The 21,499-nt window shown below is 46.5% G+C and overlaps 2 protein-coding genes across 2 annotated transcripts; both read right to left on the bottom strand.

The window, feature by feature from the left end:
• Positions 1–1,055: 1,055 nt before the first annotated feature.
• LOC116531992 (DIS3-like exonuclease 1) lies at positions 1,056–21,381 on the bottom strand. The gene is made up of 5 exons (XM_032251032.1): positions 21,057–21,381; positions 19,708–19,861; positions 7,231–7,359; positions 5,590–5,725; positions 1,056–1,274 (listed from the first exon to the last, which is right to left on the bottom strand). The coding sequence occupies exons 1-5, from the start codon at positions 21,193–21,195 to the stop codon at positions 1,080–1,082; spliced, it is 753 nt and encodes a 250-aa protein (XP_032106923.1). The 5' UTR covers positions 21,196–21,381; the 3' UTR covers positions 1,056–1,079.
• LOC116531993 (60S ribosomal protein L29-like) lies at positions 4,713–15,297 on the bottom strand. The gene is made up of 2 exons (XM_032251033.1): positions 15,260–15,297; positions 4,713–5,334 (listed from the first exon to the last, which is right to left on the bottom strand). The coding sequence occupies exon 2, from the start codon at positions 5,309–5,311 to the stop codon at positions 4,835–4,837; it is 477 nt and encodes a 158-aa protein (XP_032106924.1). The 5' UTR covers positions 5,312–5,334; positions 15,260–15,297; the 3' UTR covers positions 4,713–4,834.
• Positions 21,382–21,499: the final 118 nt, after the last annotated feature.

Here is a 21,499-nt window from a genome sequence, read left to right as displayed (position 1 = left end):
ACCAAAAAAAAAAAAAAAAAAAAAAAAAAAAAAAAAAAAAAAAAAAATCTTCTATCTTAAAATCTCCTCCCAGGAATGCTATAAACTTTGCTACCAAGTTGGAAACATCAGCCTCTCATTTAAAATCCCCACACTCTCTGGGAGGGGCTTTGGAGTGACGTTCTTAGATTGTGACTGACAATTGAGCTGCTCATTAGAAATGTAAAATCCATGAAAGAACAGTGCTGTGTCTTGATTGTGGTGGTGGATACTCATACCTATGCATGTGATAAAACTGCGCAGAGCTACACACACATGCACACATAAATGAGTGTATGTAAAACTTGAAATCTGAATAAAAATTGTATCTGATTCCGTCCCTGACAGCATTTGGGTTCTAGGGTCCTGGGAGGATCACAGAGAGGCCCCTGAAAGGGGCAGAGAAAAAATGGCAAAGGAGGAAAGGAGCTAAATGTCACCAATTTTACAATATCGCCAAAGCTCCAGACCTTGATTGAAAGAGACATGTTGTTTTCCTACTGACAGCAGGCATTTACCAGGCTGCCTCCGCATTCTGCTTGTGTGTTGCTCAACATATAACAGAATTAAGGACTTCATCACAGGGTAGCTTCAAGCTGGACAACCAGCGTCTACAGAAAGAATGACTCCCAAGTCACCTGAAACATCGACAGCCCTGACTTACTCATGCCCATCTTGTTTGCAGTCTGTGAGATCAGAGGCCTGTGACAGCAGGCAGTAAAAAGAGAAGAAAACACACTGGCTGGTCCTGACAGATTCTTTTTTTTTTTTTTTTTCCCTTGAGTCAGGTTCTTACTGTTGCCCAGGCTGGAGGACAGTGGCACAATCATGGCTCCCTCAACCATCCAGGCTGAAGTGATCCTCCTGCCTCAGCCTCCCGAGTAATCTGGGACTATAGGTACACACTACTACGCCTGACTATTTTTAAAATTTTTTGTAGACACAGGGTCTCACTATATAGCCCAGTCTAGTTGCCAACTCTTGGGCTCAAGTGATCTGCCAGCCTTAGCCAAAGTGTTGGGATTACAGGCATGAGCCACCACGCCCAGCCCTGACACATTCTAAATCAGCACCCTCACCTGGATATAGCGTCCAGATTTAATCCCAGCTTCTAACACTTCCAGGGGAAGATGTTCTGGATACTCCTTCCCATGGCTCTCCTGACTCTCATTCTCTCTCTCCCGTCGAGACTGAAGGATAGAATCACAAAGCTCGCGGGCAGCTTTTAAATCAGGCCAGAAATTGTCCAGGTAATTCTGTATTTAACAAAAGCACAGAGAAATATGGTCAGAAGGTGTTGATTCTTCATCATGGTACTACTACAGAAACTCCTGACTAGGAACTGCTGGCCTGCTGCTTTGAAGGTGTATTCAGTGGGCAGGACTTCCTGAGCCTCACTCACCGTTCCTTCTCTACCACCGCATTAGCCCCGGAGCCTGCCAAACGAGCCCCGGAGGCCACTCACCCTGGAACACTTCCACCTCCCAGTCTCTTTCTCTTCACATACGCCACGCACACACCTGCAAAGATCCAGGCAGCCTGTCTTTATGTGGATTTAACTGCTGCAGACAATGGCCTACATGTACTTTTTTTTTCTTTTTTTTTGAGACGGACTCTTGCACTGTCGCCCAGGCTATAGCACAGTGGTGCGATCTCGGCTCACTGCAACCTCTGCCTCCTGGGTTCAAGCAATTCTCCTGCCTTAGTCTCCCAAGTAGCTGGAACTACAGGCGTGCAGTACCACGCCCAGCTAATTTTTTTGTATTTTTAGTAGAGATGGGATTTCACTATGTTGGCCAGGATGGTCTTGATCTGACCTCGAGATCTGCCTGCCTCAGCCTCCCAAAGTGCTGGGATTACAGGTGTGAGCCACTGCACCTGGCCTGTGTACTTTTTTTTTTTGAGACAGGGCCTCATTCTGTAGCCCAGGCTGGATGCAATGGCGTGATCTTGGCTTACTGCAGCCTTGACCTCCCCACCTTAAGCAATCCTCCCACCTCTGCCTCCCAAGTAGCTGGGACTAGAGGTGCATGCCACCACATATGGCTAATTTTTTAAAATTTTTTGTAGAGATGAGGTCTCACTATGTTGCCCAGGCTGGTCTCAAACTCCTGAGCTCAAGTGATTCTCCTGCCCTGGCCACCAAAAGTGCTGGGATTATGGGCAGGAGCCACTGTGTCCAGCAATATGTGTACATTCTTTTCTTTCTTTTTTTTTTTTTTTCAATCTGTCATCCAGGCTGGTGTGCAGTGTCACGATCTCGGCTCACTACAACCTCCACCTCCTGGGTTCAAGTGATTTTTCTGCCTCAGCCTTCTCAGTAGCTGGGACTACAGGCATGTGCTACCACGCCTGGCTAATTTTGTATTTTTAGTAGAGACGGGGTTTCACCATATTGGCCAGGCTGGTCTCGAACTCCTGAGCTCGTGACCTGCCTGCCTTGGCCTCCAAAAGTGCTGGGATTACAGACATGAACCATTGTGCCTGGCCTTTTTTTTTTTTTGAGGAGTCTCCTCTGACACCAGGCTGGAGTGCAGTGGCGCAATCTCGGCTCACTGCAACCACCGCCTCACAGTTCAAGTAATTCTTCCGCCTCAGCCTCCCAAGTAGCTGGGACTACAGGTGCGTGCCACACCTGGCTAACTTTTGCATTTTTTTGTTTTTTTAGTAGAGACAGGGTTTCACCATGTTGGTCAGGATGGTCTTGATCTCTTGACCTTGTGATCCGCCCACCTCAGCCTCCCAAAGTGCTAGGATTACAGGCATGAGCCACTGTGCCTGGCCCTTTTTTGTTTGTTTTTTTAGAGACAGGGTCTTGCTTTGTTGCCCATACTGGAGTACAAGTGGTGTGATCTTGGCTCACTGTAGCCTTGACCTCCGGGGCTCAAGTGCCTCCTTCCTAAGTGCTGGATTACAGGCATGAGGCACTGTGCAGGGCAATTCTTGTCTTTTTTATGTATTTTAACTGAACTGAGGGGTAAAGCCTTGCACATTCTCTTTTCTCAAATTGAAAAGGAAATAGGTTACGCTTACTGTCAACTCCAGTACTTCTCCCGCTGACTTCAGAGTCCTGTAAAGTGCTTCCTTTCTTTCCCTGCTCCTTCCAGAAAGTCTGTCTGTGCTAACATCAGTGCCCAATTCTATGGTCACTTATCACTTATCGACACCACACTTTGTCATTATGAACCACCTCTTCAAGAGGGATTTATCAGTTTGGCCCTTATCCATCTCATTTCAAGTCCCCACAGAGAATTCTGGGCTTCCCTCTCATCTGAATGTCACAATGTCTCTTTTTTCTACTATCATTCACCTCTATGAAGCCCTTGGTCAGTTTTCTTGAGAAATGCTACAGAAAATAAAACTGTACTATACCACTGGACTACAAAGAAAAGTAATTTTCACAAAAAGTAGAAAAATGTAATTTTAGTCAACTGTCCTCTGCAGGAACAAGACATGATGTATTGCACCAGAAAAAGCAAATGACACTGCCATTAATATCCAGCGCCCCTGGAATTCTCTGGCATGCCAGAGCACTTTTTTATAGCAGGGCCAAAAAAAATTCTACTGGCAAATCTTTAGCAATACATGCACCTGGGAACCCTTATGAAATCTACAATTCAAAGCCCAACTAGACTTTCTGTAAACTGACCGGGGGTAATACAGGGCCTTATTCTAGTTTCTGCACCAAAAAATGATATCAACAGGTGGAACTTAATTGACCAGGTGGGCAGACAGAAGAGCCCAGTGATCTGCTGAGAGATTAACAGCCATCCTGCTCTCACAAAAGGTACCTAAGAGACAGGAAGAACTGTGTTGCTGAGACAGCCCAATGAAGCGGTCACTGACAATGCCCCTCCTGTCTGAGATCTGTACCAAGCAGATCTGACAGCATTCAAATATAAAATATCACATCTCAGCCCTTTCATTTATTCCTGTTAGCCCCCATGAACATTCATGAGTGGGGAAGAGTGAGTAACAGTTGAAAAAGAAAAAAGACTGGCCTTTAAGACAGTTTGTTTCGTGTGTGTTTTCAGAAAAATAACTTGGGGGGCAGTATAGCATGACGGCTAAGAGCTTTGGGGTCAGACTGCCTGGATTTTAATCATAGCCATACCATTTTCTACTGTGTGACTCTGAACAAGTTACTTAGTCTTTCTGTGTTTCCATTTCCTTACCAATAAGATGAAATAATAATACCTACCTCGTAGGGTTTCTGCAAGAATTAAATGAAATAATACACACAGAAGAGTACCTGGCATAGATACGTGTTGGTTACCACTAGGTAGAGCTACGTCAAACTGCCATTTGATAGGTCAATGAGAATGTTGGCAATATTATCCAACCTCTTGTCCCCATCATCACCAGTACCATTACTGTTGCAGTTATCAATGTTAGTTTACTGCCAGCAGTTTACTGGGCTGGTATTAGATGATGTGAGCCTTACAGTCAAAGTTGGTCTGAATTTGTGAAAGTCAACGTTAAATAGTTGAGGCATAATGAAGACATGGAGCTTCTTTTGTTGAGGTAGGGTCTCGCTCTGTCACCCAGGCTTGAGTACAGTGGTGTGATCACAGCTCACTGTAGCGTCCATCTCCTAGGCTCAAGTAATTCTCCACCTCAGTCTCTTGAGTAGCTGGGACTATAGGTACATGCCACCATGCTTGGATTTTGTTTTGTTTTTTTTGTTGTTGTTGTTAACAAATCCTCCCTCATGTTTATTTGTACAAATAGCATAGGAGGACCCCAGCCCCATGCAGATGGCAGCCCCGGGGGGTCACACCAGTCCTCCTGTCCTCACGTTGGCAGACAGAGATATCTACTCTGAAGCCTTTGTAGGGGCCTGGGCACCTTTGGGAGCCTGAGCTGGAACCGAAGCTGGAGCTGCAGCCTGGGCCTTGTTTTGATCCTTGGACTTGGCCTTGACTTTTGGCCGGCAGAGCCTGAGCCCCTTGGCAGTGCGTGCACGAGCACGCTTCCCAAGCTTGGGGTGGGCAGTGTAAGCAAGTCGATCAAGCTTGTGGCTGACACCCGCCTTTGGGATCTTGGGCTTAACCTCCTTGGGCTTTACGAGAGCCTTGATGGCCTCGGCACGTGCACTCATGGCCTTGGCATTGTTGGCCTGCATCTTCTTTAGGCCCTTCTTGTTGTGCTTCTTGGCAAAGCGCATGTTCCTCAGGAACTTGGGGTCCACCCCCTTAAGAGATTCGTATCTTTGTGATTGGGGTTTCTTGATACCATTTCTGTGCCATTTTTGGGACTGGTTGTGTGTTGTGTGGTTCTTGGACTTGGCCATGTCTGCACCTAAGCTGCGGTTCCCTGGATTTTTTAATTTTTTGTAGAGACAAAGTCTCAATAGATTGCCCAACTGGTCTTGAACTCCTAAGCTCAAGTGATCTTCCCGTCTTGGCCTCCCGAGTGCTGGGATTACAGGCATGAGCCACCATGCCTGGCCAAAAGGGAACTTCCTAACGTCTATTCCTCTTTTATTTTCTCTCTTCTGTATTACCAAAGGGATCTAGAGCCTTATGGGTACTACTTGGGAAATGAGAACTCATACTCGTCTGGAAATACCTTGAAAGAAATCACAAATACTCCTTCTGTTTCACTTCCATATTGCTGAATTGCCTCTTCATCTTCTGTCACCATAACAATTGGCATCCTGTCCTGGCAGTGATGGTAGTACCAAACAGCCGCGTTGTATATGCTCCTGGAAAAGCAAAGGGCAAGTGAGCCCTCCCCAGGCAGACAAACACAAGCTCTTGTTCAGAATTTCATATCTGGCTTTTAATTTGCTATCCTGCCACCATGCCCTGCCAATCCCTGGCTAATTTTTAACTCCTTGTACAGATGGGGTCTCACTATGTTACCCAGGCTGGTATCAAACTCCTGATCCTCTCAGGTCTACAATCCCAGCACTTTGGGAGGCTGAGGTGGGCGGATCACGAGGTCAAGAGATCGAGACCATCCTGGCCAACACGGTGAAACCCTGTCTCTATTAAAAATACAAATAAAAAAAAAAATTAGCCAGGCATGGTGGCGCGCATCTGTAGTCCCAGCTGCTCAGAGGCTGAGGCAGGGGAATCGCTTGAACCCGGGTGGCAGAGGATGCCGTGAGCCAAGATCATGCCACTGTACTACAGCCTGGGCAACAGAACAAGACTGTCTCAAAAAAACAAAACAAAAACAAAACCTCCTGATCCTCTTGCCTCAGCCTCCCAAAGTACTGGGATTATAAGCATGAGCCACTGTGCCCAGCTTTCAAGGTAACTTCTGAGGCACATTCCGTGTGGCTCCTCAGCAGCACTGATGCAGCCTTTGTTCCCCACAGATGCGGCACGTGCTTCTCCATCTTCCCTCCGTCTCCATCTCACTCTCCCTGCTCCCTCACTCCTGCTTCTGGGAATTGCTTTCCACATAAACACTCCACATTCAAGGGCTTGCTTTAGGCTCTGCTTTCAGGCAGACTTAAACCAGGACACTGTCTTTCCTGAAGCAGCTTTTTCAGAATGAAATGACCAGTTGCAGTTGAGTAAGACTGGAAGTAGGAGCCTGGCCAGGCACAGTGGCTGGCACCTATAATCCCAGCACTTTGGGAGGCCAAGACAAGCAGATCGCTTTAACCCAGGAATTCCAGACCAGCCTGGGCAACATACTGGGACCCCATTTCTTCAAAAAATACAAAAACTAGCCGACTGTGGTGGCACATGCCTGTGGTCTCAGCTACTTGAGAGGCTGAGGTGGGAGGATCACTTGAGCCCAGAAGGTGAGTTGTGATCATACCACTGTATCGGCCTGGGTGACAAAGCAAAAAACCCTGGCTCAGGAAAAACCAACAACAACAACAAAAACCCCCAAAAACAAAACGAAACCTGCCTTCCGCATACATACACATACATACAACACATATAAAATACACACGTTAAAGTTACGACTTCTAGGTCACGGGAATGATCCCGTTGGCTGCTAGGTTCTGGGGCAAACATACTCTGGGTACCTAACTCTTCCTAACTACAATTTAAAAAAATATATATCAGTTATGCATTTAAATGATATATCTAAAATATGGACATGGTAAGCATTTCGGTGTGAATCACGGTTCAGAATAATTGTTCGTTTGGTCCAGCATACTATTCAGATGAACTCCCAAACAGCAAATGATGAGGAAATGAAAGACGACAACGGTATGAACACCACAGCAAGTCAGGGCCGTACCTGGTCTGCCACTTCTCCATGGACTCTCCTCTTTCCCGAGGCAGATAGCAGCATTGCTGGAATTCATTAGCAAAGAGGATGCAATCATGACGGGCATCCTTCAGCAGGTTTCGCAGCTTGTTATACTGTCTGTGACAGGGAGGAGAAAAATTAATCTAACGAAGCAGGTACTCATCTGCCGCCGTCTCTTACTAAGGGTCAAAAAAGCATGGGGCATTTTAGAGCAAAAGATTGATTACTTTAAACCTGAAAAACGTGTGTTTATATTGGTCTCAGTGTGCTCAGTGCTCAGTATCGGGTTGCCACGGTTTCTCGATTTTGCCTGCTATATCGTGCCTGGGCAGGGCCTAGTTAATTAGTTTGCAGATCAATTAAACTCCTTTTCTTCTTTCCCCTTCAGAGACTTCTAGTCATTTTGTTATGTAATTATACTGCCTTGTCCTGCCTCGCCTCCTTCTTCAAAGCCTGAGTACACCGAGGCAAGCAGAGAGTTTAGGACTTTATTTTTGGACCTCACTTTGTTCTGTAAATACCATTAAGCATTAATATATTTGATTTTTTGATGGCAGCCCTAGAAAAGAACGTGCAAGGTAAATACGTTTGGTGATTTATCTGTGAATTTTATTTATGCTGCCACCATGATTTACATAAGTGAGAGCTAGCCTCATCTGTCAGACAACTAACAGAAAGTCTTAAGGTTTTGCCCATCAAGAGATCCTTTCCACGGCCGAGGAGAGACAATAGTTTGAGACCAGGAGTTAACACCTGCATGGGCAACATAGGGAGATCTTGTCTCTACCAAAAAATACAAAAATTAGCCACGTATGGTAGTGCACACCTGTAGTCCCAGCTACTTGGGAGGCTGAGGTGGGAGGATTGCTTGAGCCTGGGAAGTCAAGGCTGCAGTGAGCTGTGATTGTGCCATTACATTCCAGCCTGGGGGACAGAGCAAGACCTTGTTTCAAAAAACAACAACAAAAAAAGATCCTTCCCACAATGCTGGCCGAAGTCACAAATCAAACATCAAGTCTTCTAGGGGTCAGTTTCTAAGAAGGTGCTTTTCAATAGTCTAGGTAATACGAAATTACAGAAAACACTCGGTTATGTTAAAGGGAGCCAACTGCTTATTTAAAGAAAAACTGCGGGGCGTGGTGGCCATGCCTGTAATCTCAGCGCTTTGGGAGGCTGAAGAAGGGCTGCCTGAGCCCAGGAGTTGAAGACCTGCCTGGGCCACATAGCGAGACCTCATCTCTACACAAAATAAAAATGCAAAAATTAGCTGGGCATATTTGCAAAGGTATATGTCACAAATGAAAAAAAAAAATTAGCTGGTCGTGGTGGTACATGCCTGCAGTCCCAGCTACTCAGGAGGCTGAGGCAGGAGGGTCCTTTAAGCCCAGCAGTCTGAGGCTGCAGTGAGCTATGATTAGGCCACTGCACTCGAGCCTGGGCAACAGAATAAGACCCTGTCTCTAACGAAATAAAAATAAAATAGCCGGGCGCGGTGGCTCAAGCCTGTAATCCCAGCACTGTGGGAGGCCGAGGCAGGTGGATCACGAGGTCAAGAGATCGAGACCATCCTGGTCAACATGGTGAAACCCCGTCTCTACTAAAAATACAAAACATTAGCTGGGCATGGTGGAGCGTGCCTGTAATCCCAGCTACTCAGGAGGCTGAGGCAGGAGAATTGCCTGAACCCAGGAGGCGGAGGTTGCGGTGAACTGAGATCGCGCCATTGCACTCCAGCCTGGGTAACAAGAGTGAAACTCCGTCTCAAAAAAAAAAAAAAAAAGAGCAACTTATAAAATATCTGTTTTTTTTTCCTCACTCTGTTGCCCAGGCTGCTGTGGTACAATCCCGGCTCACTGCAACCTCCGCCTCCCAGATTCAAGTGATTCTCCAGCACTCAAGTAGCTGGGTTTACAGGCATGCACCACCATGCCTGGCTAATTTTTGTATTTTTAGTTGAGACTGGATTCCACCATGTTTGCCAGGCTGGTCTCAAACTCCTGACCTCAGGTGATCCACCCACCTTGGCTTCCCAAAGTGCTGGGATTACAGGCGTGAGCCACCATGCCTGGCCATGAAATATTTAATAAACAAAGGGACTCAGTTTCATTTCTGTGAATAGCAGCTTTTCTTAACAGAATTCCAGTTGTACAAACAAATGCTGTTCCCTCACCCCTCAAGATGCACTGAAGATATCATACTAGTAATTTTCCCACTTTCACAAAGACACTTTTTCGAGACAGGGTCTCACTCTGTCACCCAGGTTGGAATGCAGTGATCAGGGCTCACTGCAGCCTCAAACTCCTGGGCTCAGATGATCCCCCCACCTCAGCCTCCTGAGTAGCTGGCACACCCCAATACAACTGGCTAATTTTTGTATTTTTTTTTTGTAGTGACAGGGTCTTGCCATGTTGACCATGCTGGTCTCGAACTCCTGGGCTCAAGCAATCCTCCTGCCTTGGCCTCCCAAAGTGTTGGGATTACAGGTGTGAGCCATCATGCCTGGATAAAGACACTTTTAAAACTTATTTTAAAAGCCTCTTAGAAGAGTCTATGCCACACTGTTAACAGCGTGGGCAGGCTTTCATTTTCTGCCTTGCCCATTTTGGTAATGCTCGGAATTTCCAGAATGAGCACTTATTTATTAAATAATAGGAACGATTTTTGGAGCGATTTCATAAACATCTGCAATCTGTTATTTCAGAGAAAACATTGAAAAAGTATTGCCTGCTCTTCCTGACTCTGTCCCCTAGAAGTTTTTGTTCCCTTTACCTACCACCCCATTTTGTTCACTCTTACAAAACACTTGAATTTACTGTGGTTATTTGTTTACTAATGGTCTCCCTTGCTAAACATCCTTCATTTAGCAAATCTTTGCTGCACTACTTCTGTGTGCCAGGTTTGCTGGGGGAGGTGAAGGCTGCTGCACTGAATGCCCTTGAGGACACCAACTAACCAACCCACTGCATCTGAACAGTGACCTACGGCATAGATAGGGCAGTGCCCCATGTCTACAGCAAAGAAAGGAAGAACAAAGCTACCATACGATCCAGCAATCCCACTTCTAAGTATATACCTAAATTGAAAGCGAGGGTTCAGATAGACATGTGTACACCAATATTCATGGCAACATTGCTCACAGTACACAGGCAAAAGGTGGAAGCAATCTATCACGGGTGAACGGATAAGCATAATGTAGAATATATTATTCACATTTAAAAAGGAAGAAAATTGTAGCACATGCCAGAACATGGGTGAGCCGTGACACATTATGCAGAGTGAAATAAGCTGCTCACAAAAGGACAAACACTGTGTTATTCCAGTTACATGAGGTACTAAGAGTAGTCAAATTCACAGAGATGGAAGGTAGAATCGCAGAACAGGGGCCAGGGAGGGGAGATAGCATCTCAAGGGTGTACAGTTTCAGTTAGGATCAATGAAAAGTTCTGGAGACACATGTTAGTGATGGCTGACAACAGTGACTATGTATTTAATCCCCTTGAACATTGCACTTAAAAATGGCTAAAATGGGCCAGGCGCGGTGGCTCACGCCTGTAATCCCAGCACTTTGGGAGGCTGAGGCGGGTGGATCACGAGGTCAAAAGATTGAGACCATCCTGGTCAACATGGTGAAACCCCGTCTCTACTAAAAATACAAAACATTAGCTGGGCATGGTGGCACGTGCCTGTAATCCCAGCTACTCAGGAGGCTGAGGCAGGAGAATTGCCTGAACCCAGGAGGCGGAGGCTGCGGTGAGCCGAGATCGCGCCATTGCACTCCAGCCTGGGTAACAAGAGTGAAACTCCGTCTCCAAAAAAAAAAAAAAAAAAAAAAAAAGGTTAAAATGATAATTTTATGTATGTACATTTTACCACATTTAATAAAAAGGCTATGCTACCTGGCAAAAACAAACCAAACATAACACAGAACCACCCATTTCAGTGGGATAAGTGTCTTGAAAGGAGATGGGAGGGATGGGAAGGCTTCCTGCAGTAGGAGACCCATGAGCCCTGAAGGATGAATAAGAGTAAGCGGAGACAAAGGGCCCAAGAGAGGACAGCAGGGCGGAAAGTGTGACACAGCAGACAGCACGGCTTTACTTCACCCACAGCAGGTGCTTTCCAATCGAACAAATAAATGCACAGCCCTACATGATCACAGTGATCCAAGTCCAGGATACCAACACCCCAGAATAAACGGACATTTCCAGAGCCCAGTTGCCTTTTGCTAAGCTTCACAGACATCACTGCATTTGTTTTTACACCTTCACTTCAGACCCAGAGATCTTTTTGTTTTTTTTGAGACAGGGACTCACTCTGCTGCCCAGGCTGGAGCACAGTGGCACGATCACAGCTCCCTGCAGCCTCAATCTCTCAGGCTCACGTGTTCCCTCACCTCAGCCTCATGGGCAGACAGGACTACAGATGCACACCACTATGCCCAGCTAATTTTTTCTTTTGTATTTTTTATTGAGACAGGGTCTCACTATGTGACCCAGGCTCATCTCAAATTCCTAAGCTCAAGCAATCTCACCTCAGCCTCCCAACGTGCTGGCCATGAGCCACTGCAGACCCAGGGTCTCTTGAATTCTGTCCTCTGCAAATACTGATGTGCCACAAGCCAGACCAAGGGGGTACCATCAGATTAATGACAATGCTTCCTAATATTTAGAAAAATATATAATTTAACAAAAAATGTTCTCAATTTTAAGTTTCACTCCCATATATATTTTCTTAGACTTTCAGTGCAAGCTTCCATTTGTCAGCTACCAATCAGCCAGATGAAACAAATGAACACATGGTACAAGAATATTAATGCAGAAAGCAGGAAACAAACAGCAAATCACTCTGAGAGTGACAGTCGGGTTTGCTTGTAGACATCTGGGCTTATGGTTATAATTTAATAGCGCATATATACAATACAGTCATATTTTTTGCTAGTCCGGGTTTTGCAGGGCATATGATGGGACTAGATAGATGAATATCCTGCGTGGAGTCAGCAAACAGCACCAAGTGCCTAAAGCAAATTTGACTACAATGACAGGAGAACAATGGTTTCAGATAGTCAAGTACAGACTGGGTGTAGGAGCTTACGCCTCTAATCCCAGCACTTTGGGAGAACGAGGCGGGCTGATCACTTGAGGTCAGGAGTTTGAAACCAGCGTGGCCAACATGGCAAAACCCCATCTCTACTAAAAATACAAAAATTAGCCAGGCATGATGGTGGGCGCCTGTAATCCCAGCTACCCAGGAGGCTGAGGCAGGAGAACAGCTTGAACCCAGGAGGCAGAGGTTGCAGTGAGCTGAGATGGCGCCATCGTGCTCCCGCCTGGGTGACAGAGCCAGATTCCTTCTCATAAATAAATAAATAATCAAGTCTTACAGAAAAACCTTAGTTCCTGGACTGGCTTGGATGTTTTCTAAAATTTCCTCATCTTAATGTTTTAAGCAATTTCTTAGAGGGACAGTTAAACCTACTTTCTTTAGGTTATTATTGTTTTACTATTTTTATTCAGTGGTGACCTTACCTACAGATGCAATATCCCTTCCCACTGCCGACTGTACTCTCTAAGGATTAGAAGTGGGAGTCCCCGGCCGGGCGTGGTGGCTCAAGCCTGTAATCCCAGCACTTTAGGAGGCCGAGGCGGGTGGATCACGAGGTCAAGAGATCGAGACCATCCTGGTCAACATGGTGAAACCCCGTCTCTACTAAAAATACAAAAAATTAGCTGCGCATGGTGGCGCGTGCCTGTAATCCCAGCTACTCAGGAGGCTGAGGCAGGAGAATTGCCTGAACCCAGGAGACGGAGCTTGCGGTGAGCCGAGATCGCGCCATTGCACTCCAGCCTGGGTAACAAGAGTGAAACTCCGTCTCAAAAAATAAAAAATAAAAAAGAAGTGGGAGTCCCCTTGGCCTGGCACAGTGGCTTACAACTGTCATCCCAACACTTTGGGAGGCCGAGGTGGGCAGATCACTTGAGATCAGGAGTTCGAGACCAGCCTGGCCAGCATGGTGAAACTCCATCTCTACTAAAAACACAAAACAATTAGCTGGGAGTGGTGGTGCATGCCTGTAGTCCCAGCTACCTGGGAGGCTGAGGCAGGAGAATGGCTTGAGCCCGAGAGGCGGAGGTTGGGTGAGCCGAGATTGCGCCACTGCGCTCCAGCCTGGGTGACACTCTTGAGACTCCATCTCAAAAAAAGAAGTGGAAGTCCCCACCAGAGGAAAGACCTCCAAAGTGAATTCTGGACTAAATGTAATTTCGTCAACCCTGGTAGGGTCTCACAGACTTACCTGCAGAGACCACTGAGTTTTCTACAAGTTTATATTTCCATTTATATTAGACAATACTCACAAACATTTTTATGGAGTACATTTGGGGCCATGTGAATGACTGCTTTCTAACTGCACTGCCATTTGGTGTCAGTGGGGCCCTCACAGATGCCCCAGAGACACTTCAAAGTCTCCATTTTAACTCCCCTGCCCCCAGGCTTTCTCCAGCATTCCCTCTCTCTATCCAGTCATGCCAGCCGGAAACCTCAGTGATACCCTCGACCCCATCTTCCCTGCCACCTCACACACCTAAATCTATCACTAGTTCTAGAGATTTTAAAAACAACAGCTTTATTAAGATATAATTCACATACCATAAAATTTACCCTTAAAACACACAGAATTCCGTGATTTTTAGTAAAGTCACAATGATGCAACCATCACCATGATCTAATTACAGAACATTTTAATCACTTGAAAAAGAAACCCGTGTCCACCCATGAGGCAGTCACTGCCTGTTCCCTTGGACCCAAGCCCCTGGCAACCACTAATCTACCTTCTGTCTCTGTTGATATGCCTATTCCGGACATTTTACATTAATGGAATTAGATAACATACGATGTTGTATGTGTGTGCTGGCTTCTTTCACTTAGTAAGTTTTTGTGGTTTATCCATGGGGTAGCTTGTATCAGTATGTCATTCCGTCTTATGGCTGAATAACATTCCACTGTATGGAGAGACCACATTTTGCTTAACCATAATCAATTAATGAACATTTGGGCTGTTTCCACTTTTTGGCTATGATGAAGAAAGCTGCCATGTGTATGATGTTTTCATTTTTATTTATTTATTTATTTTTGGAGACGGAGTCCTGCTCTGTCATCCAGGCTGGAGTGCAGTGGAGCGATCCTGGCTCACTGCAACCTCCGCCTCCTGGGTCCAAGCAATTCTCATGCCTCAGCCTCCCGAGAAGCTGGGACTATAGGTGTGCGCCACCACGGCCAACTAATTTTTTGTATTTTAATAGAGATGAGTCTCACCATGTTGCCCAGGCTGGTCTTGAACTCCTGAAGTCAGGCAATTCTACCACCTTGGCCTCCCAAAGTTTTGGGACCACAGGCGTGAGCCACTGCGCCTGGCTGTGTATGATGTTTTCAGTTTCACCCAATGCTGATGTGTTTTCAATTCTCTCAGTTATATATTTAGGAAGTTTTATAGATTTTTATCTATTAAATAGCTCTTGGAAACATCTATTTCTATCTCTAAGCTACCAACATTCCCTCATCTAGACTAAAGCAAAAGCCTCCTCGCTTCTTTTTTCCAGGCCTCTTCTCTACCTGGCCCAGTAATCCCGTTTTTGTTGTTTTTGAGGCAGAGTCTTGCTCTGTCACCCAGGCTGGAGTGCAATGGCATAATCTCAGCTCACTGCAACCTCCGCCTCCCAGGTTCAAGTGATTCTCCCGCCTCAGCCTCCCAAGCAGCTGGGATTACAGACACCCGACATCATGCCCAACTAATTTTTGTATTTTTGTAGAGATGAGGCTTCACCATATTGGCCAGGCTGGTCTTGAACTCCTGACCTCAGGTGATACACCCACCTTGGCCTCCCAAAATATTGGGATTACAGGTATGAACCACCACACCCAGCTGAGTAATCCTTTTAGGACGGGAATCTGATCATGTTATCCCACTTTGCTTAAAACTTTTCCCTGACATCCCTGAGGCCCATGAGGTGTTCTATCCAACCCAGACATTCTTTCAGCTGCTTTAGCGTGCCACAGGCCCCTCCCCATGGGCCCTGCACAGGCATTTTCCTCTGCCTTGAAAGCTTTTCTCTCCACTCCGCCTGGTTTACACCAACCCTGGGACCCCGCCTAGGCATCCCTCTCAGGAAAGCCCTTCTCGCCTCCCTGGCTGGTCTGGGCTCTCCTGGGGCCCTGTCCCTGGGCTTCAGTGCCTTTGTCGCAGTTGCAGTTCTGCATCTGTTTGTGTGACAGCCTGATTACTGCCTGTCTCCCCGCCAGGACCCCGTCTGCTCTGGTTCGCCATTGTATCCACAGTGCTAGCAGTTTTTGGCACATACAGTCTCTTGGTGAACATTTGTTGAATAAACCAACGCACATGTGAACACATGAACATGGTAGACAAAACAGCCTTACAGAGTTGTTGGGGGGCCTCCTCATTAAATAAGCATTGATTTGAGGATGATTCGATGGCAGGACATGTGATTATCCTGAAGGACTGAAGACCTGCCATTAGTCATACTGTTTTGTGCAATATACTTATGAAAACAAGCATTCTCTGCATTGATATTATTGAATATAAAATCTTATTACAAATATAACCAGATGAAAGGCTATGTCTTTCTATTGTTAAACACAACGCTGGTGATCGCGTTTCAGCAAAACAATGTTATCTGTCACGTTAAATAATGTTCATTTGCAGTTTTCTGATTTTGTAACTTTTTTAACTTACATTAGGATTGTATTAAAGTATTTAAACATGAGAACTTATATCTAGATTTATGTTTAAACATATTTAAATAACAATAGAAGACAATAAATCAGCACTGGGTGACCAGGAGGATATTTTTCTTTTAGAAACAAGGTTGATATATCACTCATGTTGAGAACACTGAGGTCAATTGATGAGGAGTTAGATCACCTGAACTTTCAGATCTCTCCAACCATAATATTCTACAATTCCAATCTTTTTTTTTTCCTTTTTTTTGAGACAGAGTCTCGATCTTGTTGCCCAGGCTGGAGTGCAGTGGCACAATCTTGGCTCACTACAATCGCTGCTTCTCGGGTTCAAGTCATTTTTCTGCCTCAGACTCCTGAGTAGCTGCAATTACAGGCATGCACTACCTTGCCTGGCTAATTTTTGTATCTTTAGTAGAGACAGGATTTTGCCATGTTGGCCAGGCTAGTATCAAACTCCTGACCTCAAGTGATCCACCTGCCTCGGTTTCCCAAAGTGCTGGGATTATAGGCGCGAGCCACTGAGCCTGGACTGATTCCAATCTTATACTGTCAAGAAACTGAAGCATGACATATGGAGACTCTCTGAAGCTATACAGAAGGAATTCAAGGGGGAATCAAAAGGAACAAGCAAAGTATCCTATACCAGACACCAGACGGGACCAAGAATTATTAACTGACAAAACTTTCCTAAGCAATAATGTTCCTAAAAGCATACTGGATAAAATGAATTATTGACTGGCATCTCAAAAATCTCCAAGGAAGAACTGAAAAACAAAACAAAATGTTTCCCAACATTAAATGAACAAAACATTAGAGAGTTTCTGCTAGGCCAAGTTCAGTTAAATATAAAAAGTCAATTATTACCAAAAATATTGTAAGTACATAAAGTAATGCATATGCTAATTAGCTTGATTCAGCCTTTCTACAATGTATACATATTTCAAAACATCATGCTGTGGCCGGGCATGGTGGCTCACGCCTGTAAAACTTTGGAGGCCAAGGCGGGCAAATTACCTGAGGTCGGGAGTTCAAGACCAGCCTGACCAACATGGTGAAACCCCGTCTTTAAAAAAATAAAAATAAATAAAAATAAAGATAAACATCATGTTGTATACCATAAATATATATGATTTTTTAAAATAATTTTACTATGTTGCCCAGGTGGTCTTGAACTGGACTCAAGTTATCCTCCTTGTCTCGGTCTCCCAAAGTGCTGGGATTATAAGCGTGAGCTACCGGGCCTGGCCAAATATATACAATTTTAATCTGTAAATCAAAAAAAGTCAAATAACTTATACATAACACTTAGTAAGGCTGAATTAATAAAGAAAGTCTCCCAGATCTTATGTATTCAATGCCTATTAATTTTAAAGTTAGCTGGCTGGGCAGGTGGCTCACGCGTGTAATCCCAGCACTTTGGGAGCCCAAGGTGGGCGGATCACCTGAGGTCGGGAGTTTGAGACCAGCCTGACCAACATGGAGAAAACCTGTCTCTACTAAAAATACAAAAATTAGCTGGGTGTGGTGGCGCATGCCTGTAATCCCAGCAACTCGGGAGGCTGAGGCAGGAGAATCGCTTGAACCCGGGAGGTAGAGATTGCAGTGAGCCGAGATCGTGTCACTGTACTCCAGCCTGGGCAACAAGAGCGAAACTCCATCTCAAAAAAAAAAAAAAGTTAGCTTCAATAAATGACACTTTCTAGAGCTTAGGCAATTTGGGTCATTTAGCTGTGTCAGCCTGAATGTACCTGCTGGTTGGTGAGCAGGTAAACAAAGTGCCAAGCAAAGTGCCAAGTGCTGATTTCTTCCTCTTCTTCCATCGTGCTCGTGTTACAGCCTTGAAGACCAGGCTCAAATCCATTTCCCCCAGCGGATTTTCTGGTCTAACCTATCTGTCCCACATTTACTTCCACACTTTGCATAGTCCACATTAAATTACCCTTTGTGTGTCTAAGGTGCTTCATAATAACTGTCTTGTTTCTTCCATCTAACCCCAGTAAGACAATAGGTTTGTTGTGAGAGGGACTAAGACTTTTTTTTTTTTTGTTTTTGTTTTTTTTTGAGACGGAGTTTCGCTCTTGTTACCCAGGCTTGAGTGCAATGGCGTGATCCCGGCTCACCGCAACCTCCGCCTCCCGGGTTCAGGCAATTCTCCTGCCTCAGCCTCCTGAGTCGCTGGGATTACAGGCACGCGCCACCATGCCCAGCTAATTTTTTGCATTTTTTTTTTTTAGTAGAGACGGGGTTTCACCATGTTGACCAGGATGGTCTCGATCTCTTGACCTCGTGATCCACCCGCCTCGGCCTCCCACGTGCTGGGATTACAGGCTTGAGCCACCGCGCCCGGCCAAGACTTCTTTTTTATTCCCCAAGGCCTAGAACTAAGAGCTCAAAAAGAGCTTACCAAACGAACCAAATCGGGGTATTATCATACGGCCTATTTCATAACTCCTCATCTGTTGTTTTCACATTTAGTACATTCAAAGACACGAGAAAGCAGTGGAAAACCAATCGTTTTTCATCAAGTTAACTACTCTTGAAATGTTCAGGAGAAAAGACGTTTAAATTCCAACTCTCTGTCTTTGAATGTCCCAGGAATTAGTTTTTAAAACAATTCTTAACATTAAAAATATTTTAGAAAACAGAAGTTGAAAAGGCTGGCAGTGTGTTGGCAATCCAAATGATAACAACAAATTGATTTTAGTAGCAGAAATTGAAATACGGCACCTGGAGCAGCATTTAAATTTGGATGTGTATAAACATCTATATCTTGGTGTCTGAACAAAATCAACTTGAAGCCCATTTAAAAATATTCTATCTGAAAAACGCTGCACACAATCTGGTTAATGTACGTTTTTTGAACTGAGCATATAATAACAGGACAATTTGTCATTTTCATATACAAACAAAAACACTTCATCTTTTATTACCAAGGCCTGAAGAAACCACATTTAAAAAAAAAATAAATGTGTAGTTTGTGCTTAATAAATAACTTAGAGTGTTAAGAGGTTGGACATATAATTCTAATGTGCCATTTCCATACAGTCTTAAGTTCAAGTCATAAACCTTTCCCAATGTTAAAGGAAACGAAATCATTTTTTAAAGTATTTGTTTAAAAGATAGACAACTATTCTTCATTTAAGTCCAAGGCAAGAATTTTAGAATGGTTCAATTAGAAATCCTTTGTTTAGCAAATACAGTGACTAGGGCTGGTAGTTACACTAGTAATCTAAAAATAAAACAGGCCATTTCTGGTTTCATTGAATAAATCATTACAAGTACAATTTGCATCCATAACAAAAGAGTTTAAAATTTAAAAATAAAATACTCTTTTCCCCAAGAAAAGAATGTATGCTTCTGAAACAATGTATGTATAAAGAAGATTAAACAATACACATTATCAACAAGAAATAAGCAATAACCCTGCCACTATAAAAATGCAAGCCAAAAGCCAATTCACACTAGAATCTTAAATACCCACATACTGGGGACACTACAGTTTATTGATCTACAGTCAGCTGTCTTGGCCAGGTGAAGCAGAAATATAAAATAATGTTACCGCATTCCTCACTATCAAAGAGAATACGAAATTAGTTTGAAATGTCCTTTCTGACAAAATAATGAATTCCTCCCGTCCCCCTCCAACAAGAGACCTTTTCTAAGGTGGGGAGAACCTATGGCATACAGAAATAAAGAATGCAAAACATATACCTCCGGCCTCTTTGATGCTGTACAGCTTGACAAGCTGTTTGCATGAAAATAATTCCCTTCAACTCAGGAAACTCAAGGATCTCAAGATAATCTTGAACAACTTTCCAGTCTGGGATCACGTAATGAGTCACATCACTAGACAAGAGTTTCCCATCTGAAACAAAATTCAAAATGTAAGAGATCACACAATGTTTCCAAACCTGGTTTATGACTAAATGTCAGAGCGCTCCGGCACGCAGAATAACTTCCTGTCTTAACTCCAAGGTGGGAGTTTTTAAAAGACAAATCTACTTTGGTAGAGGCCCCAAGTTCAGGTACATTGAGCACCCTCATTTTTTTTTGAAGCTGTGACAAACACAAGCTCAACGCGGTTTATGGTGTTGCCGGAGACGCAGGAGAGGATGACACATTTTCAGCATAACCTGAATATTTCAGGGTTAACTCATCATTGACAAACACGTCCCAATGAAGCACCCCCAAATTTATACCACTTGGGTTTGATGCGCAGCCATTTCAAGCAGGCTCTGTGAAGCTTTTCCAAGTGCTCAGCAGCCAAGGGCCACAGGGATCGGAATGAGAAAACGCTCAGCGAAGCAAGAGGGCGGAGCAAGAGGGCGGAGCTGGGGTCTCCAGCAGGCTCGGCCTGAAGGGTTCCCCTTAACCACAGAGTTTGGGGGATTCCAAACGTTCGCCGACAAGGACCCGCCACGCTCATCCTCCCGTGGGGGAAAGAGAAGCAGTCACGAGATCGTTCTAGAAGCCGAGGACGGGTGCTCGGGGGTCCCCGGTGCAAGTCCCCTCCGGCCTTCCTCTCCGGCGCCGGCCTGACAGTTCGCGAGTCTGCGGGGGACGTCTGGGCGCCCGCGCCGGCCGGGGGAGCCGGAGGCTGCAAAGCCGGCGGCCGGACGCCCCCGGGGGCTCCCCGCGCGGGGCCTCGCGTGTCACCGCGACGGCGGGGGGCCTCGGCTTCCGGCCCCCGGGCCTCTGAGGAGCCGCCCCCCGGCCCCGCGCTGCGGCGGGGTCTCTGCGGCCCCTCCATTGGGCAGGGCGGAGCGGCCGGGGAGTCCCGGGCGGGGCGCCCCGGAAGTCGCGGACCCCGGCCACTGGGTTCCGACCGGCAGAGGGCCGGGGTGACGCCGGGGGGCGGGCGCGGGCCGCAGGGCCTAGGCCCCAGAACGCCGCCGCGGGCGCTCCGCCTCCGGGCCGCGCTCAGCCCCTCGCCGCGGCCGCCCGACCTCCCGCTCCCGCCCCCCGGCCCCGCTCCCGACCTCCCGCTCCCGACCTCCGGCTCCCGACCTCCCGCTCCCGACCTCCGGCTCCCGACCTCCCGCTCCCGCCCCGGGCCTGACCGTGGCTGCAGGCGGCGGGCTGCGGGCAGAGCGGGCTGTGGCAGGGCACGCAGGGCCGCAGGTAGTGCTCGCGCACGATCCGCAGCGTGCGGCCCCGGAAGGTCCTCAGCAGCAGCACCTTCTCCCGCTTCTGCAGCATGGCGGCGGGCGAGGCCCCGGGAGGCGGCGGGCGAGGCCCCGGGAGGCGGCGGGGCGGCGGAGGCGAGGCCGTGGCTTCGGGCCCGCCCCTCGGCCCTGGGCGCCGCGGCTCCGGAACCGCCGTAACGGCCGCGCCCCGGGGAGGCCCGGAGCCACACGCTCCGGCTGGGCCCGGCCCGCCCCACCCCGGCCCCCCCCGGCCCGCCCCACCCCGGCCCCCCCCGGCCCGCCCCACCCCGGCCCCCCCCCGGCCCCCCCCCCCCCCCCCCCCCCCGGCCTCGGTTTCTTCCCTTCCCGCGGTAGCC

Source organism: Sapajus apella, unplaced genomic scaffold (assembly GCF_009761245.1).
Source record: "Sapajus apella isolate SASKATOON/1434 unplaced genomic scaffold, GSC_monkey_1.0 scaffold74, whole genome shotgun sequence".
Lineage (NCBI taxonomy): Eukaryota > Metazoa > Chordata > Mammalia > Primates > Cebidae > Sapajus > Sapajus apella.
This window is presented reverse-complemented; position numbering and strand designations above follow the sequence as displayed.